General features: G+C 42.9%; 1 protein-coding gene across 1 annotated transcript in view; it reads right to left on the bottom strand.

The window, feature by feature from the left end:
• Positions 1–289: 289 nt before the first annotated feature.
• LOC122539713 (junction plakoglobin-like) overlaps positions 290–15,479 on the bottom strand; it is a 68,862-nt gene continuing 53,672 nt past the window's right edge. The window contains exons 8-15 of the mRNA XM_043674722.1: positions 14,669–15,007; positions 13,460–13,615; positions 12,980–13,099; positions 11,915–12,065; positions 9,612–9,733; positions 4,482–4,518; positions 3,311–3,498; positions 290–1,520 (exon numbers count right to left, since the gene is read on the bottom strand). Coding sequence (XP_043530657.1) covers positions 3,335–3,498; positions 4,482–4,518; positions 9,612–9,733; positions 11,915–12,065; positions 12,980–13,099; positions 13,460–13,615; positions 14,669–15,007 — 1,089 coding nt within the window. The 3' untranslated portion in view covers positions 290–1,520; positions 3,311–3,334. The remainder of the gene's footprint in view (positions 1,521–3,310; positions 3,499–4,481; positions 4,519–9,611; positions 9,734–11,914; positions 12,066–12,979; positions 13,100–13,459; positions 13,616–14,668; positions 15,008–15,479) is intronic.

Here is a 15,479-nt window from a genome sequence, read left to right on the forward strand (position 1 = left end):
AAATGGAGTGCAGGTACACATTAGCCCAGATTAAAATCTAACAGTGAACAGGTCTGAGGGCCTGAATGGACTGCTATTCTTATAGAGATCTGCCCAATTGTAGCAATTTTTTTTGCTCAAACATGAACATCTTTCCTCATAGAGACTGAATGATTGGGTAAGGTCTATAAAGGGGTACACATACATGAGTTATGATCAAATCAAAATCTAGTGAATCAAAGAGGTCTTTTCCCATTAGTTTTTATTCTTGGTTTCAGCTTTTTCAAAATGATCACAAAACAAGACAATCTGTGGTATATTGTTTTTAATTTGCTTTTTACAAAAACTTAAAAGTTATCAAAGTTGGTTGATTGAAACCATGCACTGTATGAATGACCTGCATCACCATACAATTTACAAAGAAAAACTGCAGTTAGTTCAAAAAGCTGTTTAAAATGGTTACAGCAGAAAACCACACAAAACACCAGCCACCATTAATAGAGAGATCATTAAATCAGGATTGACAAAAGTATCAATACATACTCTTCCTAACTGCCTCATTTATGCACATCACAGAGGGACTCACAACCACAGGCTTTACTGCAGATCAAATCCAGACATCTCTGCTTCCCCCATCACCAGCCAGATGGACTTATAGCTTGGTTTTAAAGTCACGTGCTGACTCCCCACATTTATACCCTTACTGAAGCCACTACATATTGGCTAAGACCAAACTACAGCCCATTGAATGGGTGAGATGCAGAACGACTGAGCAAACGGTGGAGTGAAGGACTCCGAGGGAAACAAAGAAATGCTCTCAGTATCACTCACTGCTCATTAAAAATGAACGACCACTGGTTCATCCACCAAATTTGCTTTAATTAATTCAACAAAAAAAACTCTGATCATGACTTATTGATTCATGGTCTCCCAGGAGAATAATTCCCTCCCATCTGCAGGCATTTGAACATCAGCAAGGCAAGTGTAGATTACATATTGAGAATGGAAGTTTCTTTTTGATGCTTTTAACGGACCCCTTGGGGACTGGTCCAGAACAATTAAAAGCTCACCAGTCACGTGCAAGCAGATATCTTCACAGCCACTTGCTCAATAACCTGCACTAACAAAAGAGAGAGAGAGAGACAGACATTTTATGTAACATAACCCTAAAATGTTCTAAAATGAGAATGAAACTGGTTTAAAAATAAAATAATGCTTTGGTAATTTGCAGCTTTCACAGCCAGGAAAAGGGAATTTCCAAGGGAAGATTATTTCCCCCCTTTGAACATCACATTCTAGAGAAGCTGGTTAAACAGAACAGAAACCTTCAGACAGATTGGAGTTGCTCACTCAAATCATTCCTGATACCAAATATTTCCTCAATTAGTCCCATACTGAAAGGCTTCAGCTTCGAAATGCTTCCCACAGGCTTTCCTCGATGAGTGTTAGGCACTTCTGTCAATATGCAAGTCTCTGCCACACACAAACTCGGTTAAAAGCAGTTTTGCTGATCCCTTCAGAACCTCATCTGCATTTCAAGGCTGTCAAGAGAAAAATTACAGTCACAACCAGAACAAAAACCATTCATGAGAAACCTCAACTAATCTCCTCAGTAGAGAGAATTCTCAGCTGCTGGGTATTTACTCATCATCTGTCATCCACAAACCCATCACCCTTGTTATTTATTGTGCATCCATTCACATCCAGATGTTCAATGTCTCTTCCCTTCAATCCAGGAGATTATCATTGTTGCAGTGTGTCTTTGTGAAGGTGAAGGGTCCATCAACATGAGATGGTGCCTCACCGAGTGCAAGTTCTGGAACGATCAAAAATATGAGCAGCCTTGTCGCTCTCTCTCGACCCCCACCTCCCCACCCCAACCTCAGCACAGTGCCAGGCAGTAAATGGCAATAGAGACACACCATGTCTGATGGGGATTGATCCTCAGACCAGGAGGTACAGAGTATCTGAGCTGATTTGTTGACAAAGGTGTTGAGTGATGTTAGCTAGTGGCTGAGTGGAGATCTTCAAGAAATCATGCGGTCAAGTCCCAACTCAGAGTCCTGAATCAATAGTCTCAGGCAAACCCTGCTAGGGCCATATTGAAGCACTGTCTGTCTAAGGCACCATCCTTTCGGTGAGGAATTAAAGCCCCATATCCAGCTGTGATCCTGCAGCCACTAGTTCAAAAGGGATTTTGAACTTCCACCCATTCCCGACCTCTCCAGGGGCTAATAATTATCCCTCAAACCACAACCAAATAACAGATTACCTAGCTACTCATAGCACTGCTCTTGATGGATCTTGCTGCTGCCTCCCCTACATTACAAAATATGACTACATTTTAAAAATACTTTACTGGCTTTGGATAAAATGCTTTGGGATGATGAGAGGCCATAACAGACAACTTTGTAGTTTCATCCTTTGAGATGAATCTCCCAAATGTCAGCCCCACATTAAAATGATTCAAAGCACTAAGCATAGATCAGTTAAATTTAGGAAACTTGATCAGCCAGAGTTGGTGCCTGCTCCACACATTGTTTGGTAAGTTTTATTACAGAAAATTTATATTGCCCCAAAATGTCATAGAAGGATTCAGCACCATTTGCAGGAGACCATTTGACCCATCACATCATTGCCTGCTCTTTGAAAGGAGCTATCCAATTGGTCCCACATTTGTGAACATGAATTTTCCAAGAGGAGGTAGAGGCCGAGTGGTATTATCACTGGACTATTAGTCCAGAAAGGAGAAAGTGAGGGCTGCAGATCAGAGCTGAAAATGTGTTGCTGGAAAAGCGCAGCAGGTCAGGCAGCATCCAAGGAGCAGGAGAATCGATGTTTCGGGCATAAGCCCTTCTTCAGGAATGAGGAAATCCGGAAGAAGGGCTTATGCCCGAAACGTCGATTCTCCTGTTCCTTGGATGCTGCCTGACCTGCTGCGCTTTTCCAGCAACACATTTTCAGCTATTAGTCCAGAAACTCCGTTAATGTTCTGGGGCCTGGGTTCAAATCCCACCATGCCATGGCAGAATTTGAATTCAATAAAGAATCTGGAAATAAAGAGTCTAATGACCACCGTGAACCCATTGTTAAAAACAATCCATCTGATTCAGCAACGCCCTTTAGTGAAAGCTACCACCCTTCTCTGGTCTGACCTACATGCAATTCCAAACTCTCAGCAATGTGGTTGATACTTAACCATTCTCTGGGCAATACATGCTGGCCTAGCCAGAGATGCCTACATCACATGAGTGAATAAATAAAACTACAAATGAAACCAATTTAACATTTTGCAAAAATTGCCAGAATTCGACTAGGTGGCACTCCTTACCTTGTGGAATGATGCTTGTGAGGTCTAGCATCGATACAAATTCATAGGCTCATCCGACACCATCCCACGTCTTTCCATTGAGTACAGTCCATCAGGACCATTCATCAACTCATGGTCCATATCCAACTCGCCCTCTTGATTTCGATAGTGCAGGTCTGTCTCCCCCTCAGTGGGTGGAGGGAGGAATGCTGTTCAAGCAAGGTGCATTTTTCAAAAGAAATGCCACAAATGAGTCAATGTTATCAGAGTTCATCCAATATCCGTTCAATTGAGAAATGTCATTACCCTCCCTTTCCAATGGTTTTGCTCCAATGAATCCATTTGGCTGCCTCTAACTGCCGAGCTGCTCAGAGCCTGTTCAGGAGTATATTAGTTCGTTCAAGTCTCTGAACCACCGCCAACCCATAGAGCTAAATGCAGAGAGAGACTGGCAGGTTCAGTATAAATGCCAGACTCCCTCAGTCTCTGCAGCACATGGTCCCAATAGTGTCTCACAGAGCAAGGGAGGGGCAATCAATACTTCCTATCACCCCACCCTTTAACAAACAGCACCCCAGTCACACCATGAGAACAGTACACATTATAATGTGGAAGTGGAAGTGTTATTGAATCAAACAGAATGCTGGAGAAACTCAGCCCATCTGGCAGCATCTGTGGAGAGAGAAAGAGTTACTTCTTTGAAACACTACTTCAGAACAGAAGGGGTTCTAAAGAGTCATGCCATATTCAAAACATTAACTCTTTCTCTTCACAGATGCTACCATATCGGCTGAGTTTCTCTAACCTTCTGATTCAGACTTCCAGCATCCCCAGTATGTTGCCTTTGAGTCAGTCCTATAACTGAGGTATAAGTACTAGACCATAGGGCTGTTCGCTCGTTAGAGAGAAATGACTGGTGATGGTCACCATGTCTCAGGTGTTGGGGAGAGGTTGAGATGGAAAATCCTTCATGGTGACCTCAGCTGGTGCAGGAATTAAACCCATGCTGTTGGCATCACAAACCAGCTGTCCAACAACTGAGCTAACAGACCCCCAGAGATATTAGTGCACAAATGAGATATAATTGTGAACAGATAAAGACCACACAGACTCGCTGCTGGGAATCAGGAACCTGGAGCAGTTTAAGTGAAATTCTTCAAACGATGACTTGACTGTCATTCTTTACACTTACCATCGTGATAGGAATCTGCAACCATCAGTCGCTCAGCCTGGGGAGGATAAAGTGCAAGCATTACCAGAAAGCGTATATCCTCAGCCATTACCCCAATAGCTTTATTCTCCATGTTCCTTCTCTGGCCCTAACCCCTACGCCCCAGGTTGCTCTGCTTTAGCGACTTGTTAACTTGTTCACATCACCTGGTGTTGTCTGGTCACACGCACCTCATGTGAGAACAGTCATGCTCCTTCTACAAAAAACCCTCCAATACCCTGCACCCATTCCCCCTTACCACCTCTATTTATCCTGCCCTAGGAAGCTGGATGTTCATTACACAGCAAGATTTCAAGGTAGCTTTTATTATCAGCAACTCAGTCGCAGAATTTCCCAACTCAGTCAGGAGTGAGTCCCATCTCTCAAGTGTCAGCCCTTCACTGGGGTGGAGACCCACGGCCACCAGTTACAAGATTATGGCTGATCTGACTGTGGATTTACCTCCAATTTTCTGTCCCCCTTCCCCTCCCACACTCACCAACTGCCCTCCGTTCCACTGCAGATCCAAAATCTGTAACTCCGTCTCAAACATATTCAGTGACCCACCTCGGTTTCTGAATAAGAGCAAGGGAGCACCCCGGTATCCTGACCAGCATTGCATAAATCAATAATGAATTATCTGGTCATTGTCACATAGTGGATGGTGGGATCATGCTATGCTCAAATTGGTTTGCGCCACACATGCTGCATTGCAACAGCGACCACACTTCACTGGCTGTAAAATGCTTTGAGAGGTAGAGATTGTGAATGGCATTATAGAAATGTACATTTGCTAGTCTAACATAGACAAGTATTGAAAGTTTCAGGAACATCCACCTCCCTCCCATCCCCTAAACTCTAGAATCTGACAAAAGAAATGGCTTTCAGACACTGGTGCTTAGACTCAAACAACTTCTAGATAGCAGGGTAGAATTGAACCCATCATGCTGCTTCACTGTCACACAACCCCCTCTAACTCATTCTCTCAAGACTGTACAATTCTTTTTTGTTCTAAAAGGGATGACTTGCATCTGGTTTCACCACCCTTTCAAACAATGGTTTCCATAGAAACAGAAAATAGGAGTAGGCGAGTCAGTCCATTGAAACCACTCTGCCCAGCAACAGGATCATGGCAGGTCTTCTATCTCAATATCACACATCTGCTTTCTCCATAGCCCCTGACACCTCTAAATTTGAAAAATCTATTTCTTTCAAAAACATTTTCAGGGACTTTGTCTCACATCTTGGAGTCAGAATTTCAGTGGTTTATCACTAGACAATTCACCTCATCTCAGTTTGAAACGGTCTACCCCATATCCCGAGACCGTGAGAACAAAGAACAAAAAAAACAGCAGTACAGGAACAGGCCCTTCAGCCCTCCAAGTCTGTCGATCCCAATCCTCTATCTAAACCTGTCGCCTATTTTTTAAGGATCTGCCACAGCCTATTCACGTATCTAATTACATCTTTCCACAGTAAATACTGATCCAAAATACTCATTTAGTATCTCCTCCATTTTCTGCAGCTCCACACAAAGGCCGCTTTGCTGATCTTTGAGGTGTCCTATTCTCTCCCTAGTTACTCTTCTGTCCTTAATGTATTTGTAAAAACCCTTTGGATTCTCCTTAATTCTATTTACCAACGCTATGTCCCTTTTTGCCCTCCTGATTTCCCTCTGCAGTATACTCCTACTGCCTTTATTCTCAAAGGATTCACTCCACCTATCCCGTCTATACCTGACATATGTTTCCTTCTTTTTCTTAACCAAACCCTCATTTTCTTTAGTCATCCAGCATTCCCTATAACCTACCAGCCTTTCCTTTCACCCGGACAGGAATATACTTTCTCTGGACTCTCATTATCTCATTTCTGAAGGCTTCCCATTTTCTAGCCGTCCCTTCACCTGCAAACATCTGCCTCCAATCAGCTTTTGAAAGTTCTTGCCTGATACCATCAAAATTGGCCTTTCTCCAATTTAGAACTTCAACTTTTAGATCTGGTCTATCCTTTTCCATCACTATTTTAAATCTAATAGAATTATAGTCGCTGGCCCCAAAGTGCTCCCCCACTGACACCTCAGTCACCTGCCCTGCCTTATTTCCCAAGAGTAGGTCAGGTTTTGTATCTTCTCTAGGAGGTACATCCACACACTGAATCAAAATTTTTCATTCTGCCTGTTCTTTCATTTCTCCTGACTAGCATGTGGCACTGGTAGCAATCTTGAGATTACTACCTCTGAAGTCATACATTTTAAACTTGGCTCCTAACTCCCTAAATTCTGCTTGTAGAACCTCACAGATTTCATTGGTGCCTATATGCACCACGACAGCTGGCTGTTCAGCCTCCCCTTCAGAATGTCCTGCAGCCGATCAGAGAGATCCCTGACCCTTGCACAAGGGAGGCAATATACCTTTCGGAAGTCTAGTTTGCGGCCACAGAACCATCTATCTACTTTCCTTACAATTGAATCCCTTATGATTCTAGCCCTTCCACTCTTTCTCACCCTTCTGTATAGCAGAGCCAGCCACAGTGCCATGAACCTGGCTACTGATGCCTTCCCCTGGGTTGAGAATGTGTATAGGTTGTGTGCAAGTAGGGAAAAGTGTTAAGTTTTGAGTTTTGTGAAACAAAAGGTACAGCTGAGCATGACTCAGATCAGATAAGAACTTGCAGTTAACAATGAGGTGCTGGAGACAAGGGTAGTGGTTTAACAAGATAGAAAAGTATTCATTATGTGCAGCCATTTAACAATGGAAGCATTCAATGTGTAAGGTCAGTTAACAAGGTGAAACATATCCATTATGCAGAGGTTAGTTAATTAAAGGTTAAGATCATTCATTGCGTAACAGCAGAAAGCTTAAACTCTACTATTGACACTCGCTGATTGTAACAGTCACCCAATTAATATGTATATTGCCTTATCTGAATTCTCCACCCTGTAAAACAACTATATAATTCATTAAGAAACTGCTGTTCGGGAAAGAAGACAGAGAACCCATGTCTCTCGGTACATGGGCGATCGTTCGCTCTCCCTCCAGGGCCCGGAATAAAAAGATGAAGGAAGTATAACTATATTGCGAGTCTGAGTGTTTTGTTTTGACTGAGGGTGGGGAACGGGACGACATGATGAGCCATCTCCCCCAACAGTATCCAAAACTGTATTCCTGTTTAAGAGGGAGCTGACCACATAGGACACCTGCATTGCATTCCTGCTCTTTCTGCCTTTTGGTCACCCTTTCTCCCTCAGCAATCCTAATCTGTGGTGTGACCAACTCGCTAGAAGTTCTATCCACACCCTCTTTGGCATCATGGATGCTCCAGAGTGAGTCATCCAGAGCTGTCAAGTGGTCTCAAGAGCTGCAACTGGACACACTTCCTGCACGTGAAAGAGTCAGGAACATCAGCCGCATCCCTGAGCTCCCACATTGGGCAAGAGGAGCAGAACACGGGTCTGAGATCGCCTGCTATTTCTAATCTTAATCTCTTAATCTGCACCTCCTGGTCCTAACCCTATTGCAGGAAACATCTTTGTTGTATTTAATTTATCCTGCCATGTCAGAATTTCATGGCAATATGGCCCTCCTCTCTTCCAGTTTCTCCTTGTACAATCCCAGGCATAAATCTGGTGAACCTTTGCTGAACTCTCCAGAGAGAGTTTTTTTTTCCATCTTGAGCAGAGCAAAATTACACAGTACTCCAGGTAAAGTCTCACCAAACCCTGTACAACGGAGAGAAATCCTTGTTCCTGAACTTGCAAAGAAGGCCAAATATTTGTTTCTAACTACATGCTTCAGATCATCTGTGTTAAAAAAAAACTCTTCTCTTTCTCAATAACCTTACTCATATCATCTGGTTACCAATCTTCCTGCCCTTGGATGCTGCTTCTTCTGATTTACACCATCAAACTTCAGTATAAATCAAAACATTTCTATCAGATCTCCTCTTAGCAGAACAATCCCAGTTCTCCCAGTCTAGCCACACAGCTAAAGTCCCAGATCCCTGGAACACACTGGTAAATCTCCTTCACATCCTCCAAGGCCTTGGCATCTTGAGATGCCCAGAATTGATCACAATACTCCACACACTAAAGGCTGACTAGATTTTTTTAGTATTAAAAAAATTTCCCACAAGTTACCAGTTTCTTTTCTAAACTGTGTCTATATTTAAAAAGCCAAAAATTCTGCTTGCTGGTTAGCAGCCACTCAGCAGTTTGAGAGTTTTCCAAAAAGATTTGTGAACCTACACCATGCCAATATCAACTTTATTCTGTTTTACAAAAATGTTACTGAAGAGATTTCAGTGGGGATTGAGTTACTGCAGCAGATAGAGTCAGAAAACAGGTTGAACTTTGGTTTAAATGATCTCAAAGACATCGAATATATTTATTTGGATAGGTTGGTTTGTCTTTATTTTAATTTCTTCTGTATAGTAAATTGCTTATTAACAAGAATCTGCAGGCTCATCTGCGCTGTTTCCACGACTGACCATGTTAACTAACTAAACTACAGAAAATGTTCTATGACACTAGGTTTAATTGTGGGATCTGACTTGTGTAGTAATATCAACTGGGATCATGACATATACTTTTGATTTTGTTTCTTCATGCAACTGAAATTACCTGGCACACCCATTATACTTGAACATTGGTCCGAACAACATTTTCCCTCCAGGTCTGAAAAATAACTTCACTCCGTCTCCCAGACAATTGCTTATCGACCCAGATACTGCCTTGAGATTTAATCTTAGAATCCCTACAATATGGGAAGGGGCCATTTAGCCCAGAGTTTGTACTGATCCTCTGAACAGCATCCCATCCAGCCTTCCTACCCTATCCTTGTAACACTGCATTTCCCATGGCTAATCCACCTAGCCTGCACATCCCTGAAACTATGGGCAATTTAGCATGGCCAATCCACCTGACCTGCACATCTTTGGTCTGTGGGAGGAAACCGGAGCAATCTCACGCAGACACGGGGACAACATGCAAACTCCACAGTCATCCAAAGCTGGATTCCTGATGCCAAAATGCAGCAGTGCTAATCACTGAGCCACTGTGCCTCCCCTAATCTTGCTAACGGGATATCTGGGTGTGGCAGGAGATTGAGTACATACAGCATCCCAGGCCTCTGGGTCATTGCGAAACAGCGTGCTGGTCAATTCAACAGACAGTCGCTTCCGGTAATCCTGAGGTTTGTCTTCTGATATCCGGAACAGCACAGCAGCAGCATAGGTGGCTGCAGGAGAGAGAGAGAGAGAGAGAGAGAGAAAGGTCAATACATTGCCTGACCAGTGCTCACCAAAGTAAATCTGAAATCCACAGAGAGCAAGTGAGTGCGCTAAATTAACATGTGCATGAGCATCCCCCAACACAACAGGTCACTGGTTCATGGAAGAGTGTGATAAAATATCGACAATTTCCCGATTCCATCATCTGATTTCAATATCTGGGACATTCATGGACTGAGAGACTGGAGGAAAGATACTGACGACCTCAATGATCAGCTGACCACACAGGTTAGCCAAGTTTCTTGAAGCCAACGTGGGATAAATTAAACTGGCTGAAATGAAATTAATTTATTTTTTGCCAAAAGAGACAAACTCACCCAGTCTGGCATAAAAATTCTCTCATTTCATTTTTGATTTCAGAGTCTCTCTCCAGGACAGCTGTGATTTCACCTGTATTCTCAAACAGCCTCTGCAACTTTGACAGAATCCTGTTTGAGTTAACAATTAAACAATTTTCAAAACTTCAGTTTCCTGGAACCCCTAACAAGTAAGGTCTCTTCCAAAAGAAGAATGGAAATATCGGGGATTCGAGACTGATCATGTGCCACAAATGTTTAAATGTTTGCAGATTATTTGTCTAAAGTGAAGATGCAGGTTCACTGTTTTGGGAGGGATGCAACTCTGTACTTGTAGAGATCAGATGTACAAGTTGTTTCTTAACTCATAATTAAAGCATTTTCTCAATTCCTAAAGTCTCAGCACAGAACCAGGCCCTTCGGTCCAACCAGTCCATGCCAAACATAATCCCAAACTAAACTAGTCCCACCTGCCTGCTCCTGGCCCATATCCCTCCAAAACTTCCCTATTCAATGTACCTATCCAAGTGTCTTTCAAACATTGTAAATTGTACCCACACCCATCACTTCCTCTGCAAGTTCAATCCACATGCAAACCACCCTCTAGGTTAAAACTTGGCACCTCATAACATTAAGCCTCTCCTCTCACCTTAAAAATATGCTCCCCAGTCTTGAAATCCCCATCCTAGGGAAAAGACACCTGCCTTTAACACTATCTGTATCCCACATTATTTTATGAACTTCTAAGAGGTCGCCACTCAACCTGCTACACTCCAGCGAAACAAAGTTTCCAGCCTTTATAACTCAAACCTTCCATACCCCACAACATTCCAGTATATCTCTCCTGAACCCTCTCCAGCTTAATAATACCCTTCCTATAATTGGGCTTCCAGAACTGGATACAACTCTTCATTCAAACATTCCTATATCTATGCATAGAAGCAGCATAGAGATTAGATGAGACTTTTGAAATGAGGGCTCAAATGCCACACCGATTTTACACATGCATCTATAGTGCTCCACCTCGCACTGGCACTGGCCACAAATACATACACTTTACCGCTGAACAATATGTTCCACATATTGGGAGATGAAAGGCATCACCTGCAATCAAGTTTGGAGACAATGAATTTAAAACACTGAAATACATAACTTGTATTTCAAAAGTCTGCTTTTGAAAGAGCAGGGGAGATGGGTTTTTGACTTGACTGTTGGAACCAGGTGGAGAAAATGTTCTCTCCAAGAGGCCAAAGAAAATGCTCAGAGACAGTGCTCTGATGTTTCTTTTCACCAATTCTAAGGACTCAAGGAGAGCTAAAAATATTCCCTACTGCTGAGCACAGACATCAATTAAATAAGCTGCATTAAGCAGTCTCGGGGAAACCTTACAACTCAAAAACATCAAGGCCTTTAAGCTCCATATTCCTTTCATACTTGACATAACTTTGGTCCTAAAAGCTGAAAATGTGTTACTGGAAAAGTGCAGCTGGTCAGACAGCATCCAAGGAGCAGGAGAATCGACGTTTTGGGGATAAGCCCTTTGGTCCTGGTGTGCGTATATGCTTGACATTGCATCTTTATTGTTTGTATCAGAGTTAACAGATAACAACATTGTGTCACAGAAGGAACTAATCAAATTCCTCAGTAAAACTGAATCAATGTGACATTTCAAAGCTAAGAAGCCCAGGCTCACTTTTCTTTCCCCTTACTGTCCACAGATAGGGGCCAGATACAATGCCTCTCTTGCTCTCCCTGTCACCAGGACTGAAAGATCCCTTTCCCAGCCCAGGGTCAAAGGTGGGCATCATTAGCGAACATCTATTGATCACTCACCAATTCCCTCATTCATGGAGTGCAGCATTTCTGTGAGAGGCGCCGTGGCTCCCTCTCGATCTATCTCCTCTGCAGCATCTCGGTCCTGTGCAAGTTCACAGAGAACCCCAGCAGCAACACGCTGGATATTCTCAACTGGAGAGTAAAGGAGCTGGAGGGACAAGACAACAGCACAATGAGCAAACCATGCAGCAATCTGAATAGAAACATCCTTACTGTCAGATAACAAATGAACACATTCAAGATGTAATTTCATTTCGGATAGGTGTCTTCACCTCCTCCCATTACTGGGAAGCAACCTAATTCTTCCTGTGTCACTCATATTGGAGTGTGTTGGGGGCTGGGAAAGTGTGATGTGGGCAAGATGATTTAGGAAGTCCTTTCTATCTTTAATCAATGTCCAAACAGCTCCCAGAGAGGCACTAGATAACACTTAGCAATAGGTGGAAAGACACCAGGGTTAATCTAGTCCTCTGGACATTGCCTGATGTTATGCTGTTTCAAATGTTTCCAGTAGAAGTTTACATCATTATCACTGCATGAATATCCTTATAACAACAGTTGCACAAGGGATTAATGATTGCTTAAAGATAACTTGAGAATCATTTATTAACAGTTTGGGGAAAAAACATTTCACACAAAAGCAAAAAAAAGGCTCAATATTTTTAATTACTGGTCCAATGCGACACTGTACCAAACTTCTAACCATTTGCTGAGAAAGTTATTAAATGCATTAAGAATTAATCTATTGATTGGATAAGGTATTGGTATATACAAAAAGAAAACACAAGATAAATCAATTAACTCTCCTTGCATGTAACTATTTTAATTTTTAATATTTTACAAAATGAAGAATTGCTTGATTGCCAAATGAAAAGGTTGGGGGATGGTGAGATCCCTCTGCACATATCAGATAGATTTGATTGTCTATAAATACTCTTTAGGGTGTGGAAAGTTAATATATAAATACAGCATTGGTGTTCAATCACAATTCATGTTTGGTTTGAAGTTGGGGACTGTGGAAGGGCTAAAAGGAAGGCGATGGCTTTGTTTTAACAGTTTTACCTGAACAAACAGCGGGATTGTGTTTAGTCGAGTGATTTCAGCACGGTTGCTAGGATCCCGAGCCAGAATGTGCAGCGCTCCAGTGCAGCCTTCAACAATCTCATCCATTCGTACTCCATCCTGACAGATTACAGTTCAATACAGATGCTGTTAATCCTACACATGCATTGTGCACAACTTTGTAATTCATTTATTTTAACTTTAAAATTGAAAAACCCACACGCTTAACACCATTGACAAAGAAAGCAGCTTCATGATTCCACCAAAAGCAGCCAATATCATTGTGGGACCCCAGACAGACGGTCATCTGCTCAAACAGTGGAGGTATCGCAGCTGAGTCACATCTTTGCACAGACATGCCAGAAATGTTAACAGTCGAAAGTTTGACATATACACAATCATTTTAAAACAGCTGTACAAAGAGGGTGACGACACAGGGTAGGATGAAAGACATGGAGTGCGGAATCACATTTGACGTACCATGTATTGCTGCTGTCCACCTCCAGACGCTTGTCGCTGTGTTTCATGGTGAGCTTTCACTAGGAGCTGGACAAGTTGGGGAATGACACCACTCTCACGGAGAGGACCATGGTTAGAAGGGCACAGTGCCAGGTTACGGACCAGTCCAACAGTGGCCTAGCAATGGGAACGGAGAGAGCGCGCAAGAGAGAGAGCGAGAACAAAAAAAAGATTTAAAGAAAAAGAGGGGAGGGGAGGGGGGAGAGAAAAATGGCTGAGTTAACATCATTGTCAAAGCACAGGGATCAGTGTGACAGTCCCTTTGTGTTCAAAAATGGCTTCAAGCTACTCAATCCTCCCCAGTCTGATAAGGACAGAGCTGCTCATGTGGACAAATGCTATCACTGCCTAGCTCCCCACTCCCTCCCCAAGTGGAGAATGTACAGCTGCCCACAACCTTCAGATTGAACACATCCAGGATACTAATCATCTCCACATACAACAGCATTGCAAACAAAAACATTGTTCTTGGAATGTGGGAGAATTGAGCACCTCTAAATGGCTTGAGATTTCAATCAGAATACCTACAGTGCAGTAAGAGGCCATTCAGCCCATCAACCCTCCGAAGAGCATCCCACCCAGACCCCTCACCCCATTCCTTTAATCTCCATCTCAAGCTTTCACAAGGAAAAAAAAAAAAGTCAAATTCTAGGACAAATTCTTTGTATCACTGCATTTCTAATACTACAGCAGTTGCGTCTAGTTCCATACAGAGTGCAGCAGTTCAAGATGGTAGTTCATTGCCATCTTCAAGGGCAATTAGGAATAAAGAAGTAGTTTGACCCAGGTAGCAACCCCCAAAGCTGGACTGAGTCACACACTGTGGGGGCTAATTTTCTTCCCTCAGGGACATTAGCAAACAGGGTTCGTTTATAATTGCACGCATTTATTCACTTTGTTTATCAACCATGTCTCCCTGGGATAGACCTCTCTAACCATTGTAACTGCACTACAAGCCTACGTGGTCACAAAGCACATTCACACCTGAATAAAGCACATGGGCAGGACAGGCCTCATCGCAATACTGACAATGTCCTCCCATCTCTTGCTCTTTAACTACCCCCTCCCCTCCCACAACAGCATGAACACTACCTCACCTTGCCCTTAAAAAGACACCCTCTACCCCAGCTCCTGAAAGTTGGATCACTGTTACATGGAACCCCTATTCACCTTTATCAGTGGCCAGTGGAAAGGTTGATTCAGAAGCCTGATAACTCCAGGGATACCATATTTGGAGCGCACTTTATTCTGGGCAATCTCAGCTTCAGGGTGTCGGCTGGTGAGGTGACGGAGTGCACAGACAGCTGGTTCAGTGATGTCCTCTTTGTCGCCCGCTCTCAGTACTGTGTGGACTAGGGCCTCAATGCCTTCTACCTGACAGACCACCATCTTGTTCCTGGCATTGTTGCAGGTGAGGTTTGAGAGGATACCAGTGGCACAGGTCAACACATTAATGTCATCTGAAGCCAGCAGCTGGACCAATGTGGAGAGGAGAGGATCTAATCCTTCCTGCAAACAAAATAAAACCTGGATTAGCAGACACACAATTCACAACTTCATAGGCTGTTCCGCCAATTCTCTCTTGTAAACCATCAAAATTAGCCATTAAATAAAATCAGTCTACCTACGCTGTGCTGGTGTTGCCCACTTCAGTGACCACATCTCCACCTGATTGGCAGACTAAGCTAAATGGGCTGAACAGCCTATTTCTGCCATATCATCTCCACAGCACTTTCCTATTTCCGAACCTTTCATAGCATCAGCAAGTCCCATACGAAAGCATCCAAGTCATCTTCCTGACCTACAGTGCTTCCTGTGGCAGTGAATACTACATTCTAATCAAACTCTGCATATAAATAATTCTCATTAATCAATCTTGCAGGGAAAGAACTTCTCATATTTACAACACCTCATTTTGGATTCTTCCCAAAAGTGTAAACCTTTTCTCCACATTGATTAGACTATTTTTGGGGATACTGCA

Source organism: Chiloscyllium plagiosum, chromosome 33, assembly GCF_004010195.1.
Source record: "Chiloscyllium plagiosum isolate BGI_BamShark_2017 chromosome 33, ASM401019v2, whole genome shotgun sequence".
Taxonomy (NCBI): domain Eukaryota; kingdom Metazoa; phylum Chordata; class Chondrichthyes; order Orectolobiformes; family Hemiscylliidae; genus Chiloscyllium; species Chiloscyllium plagiosum.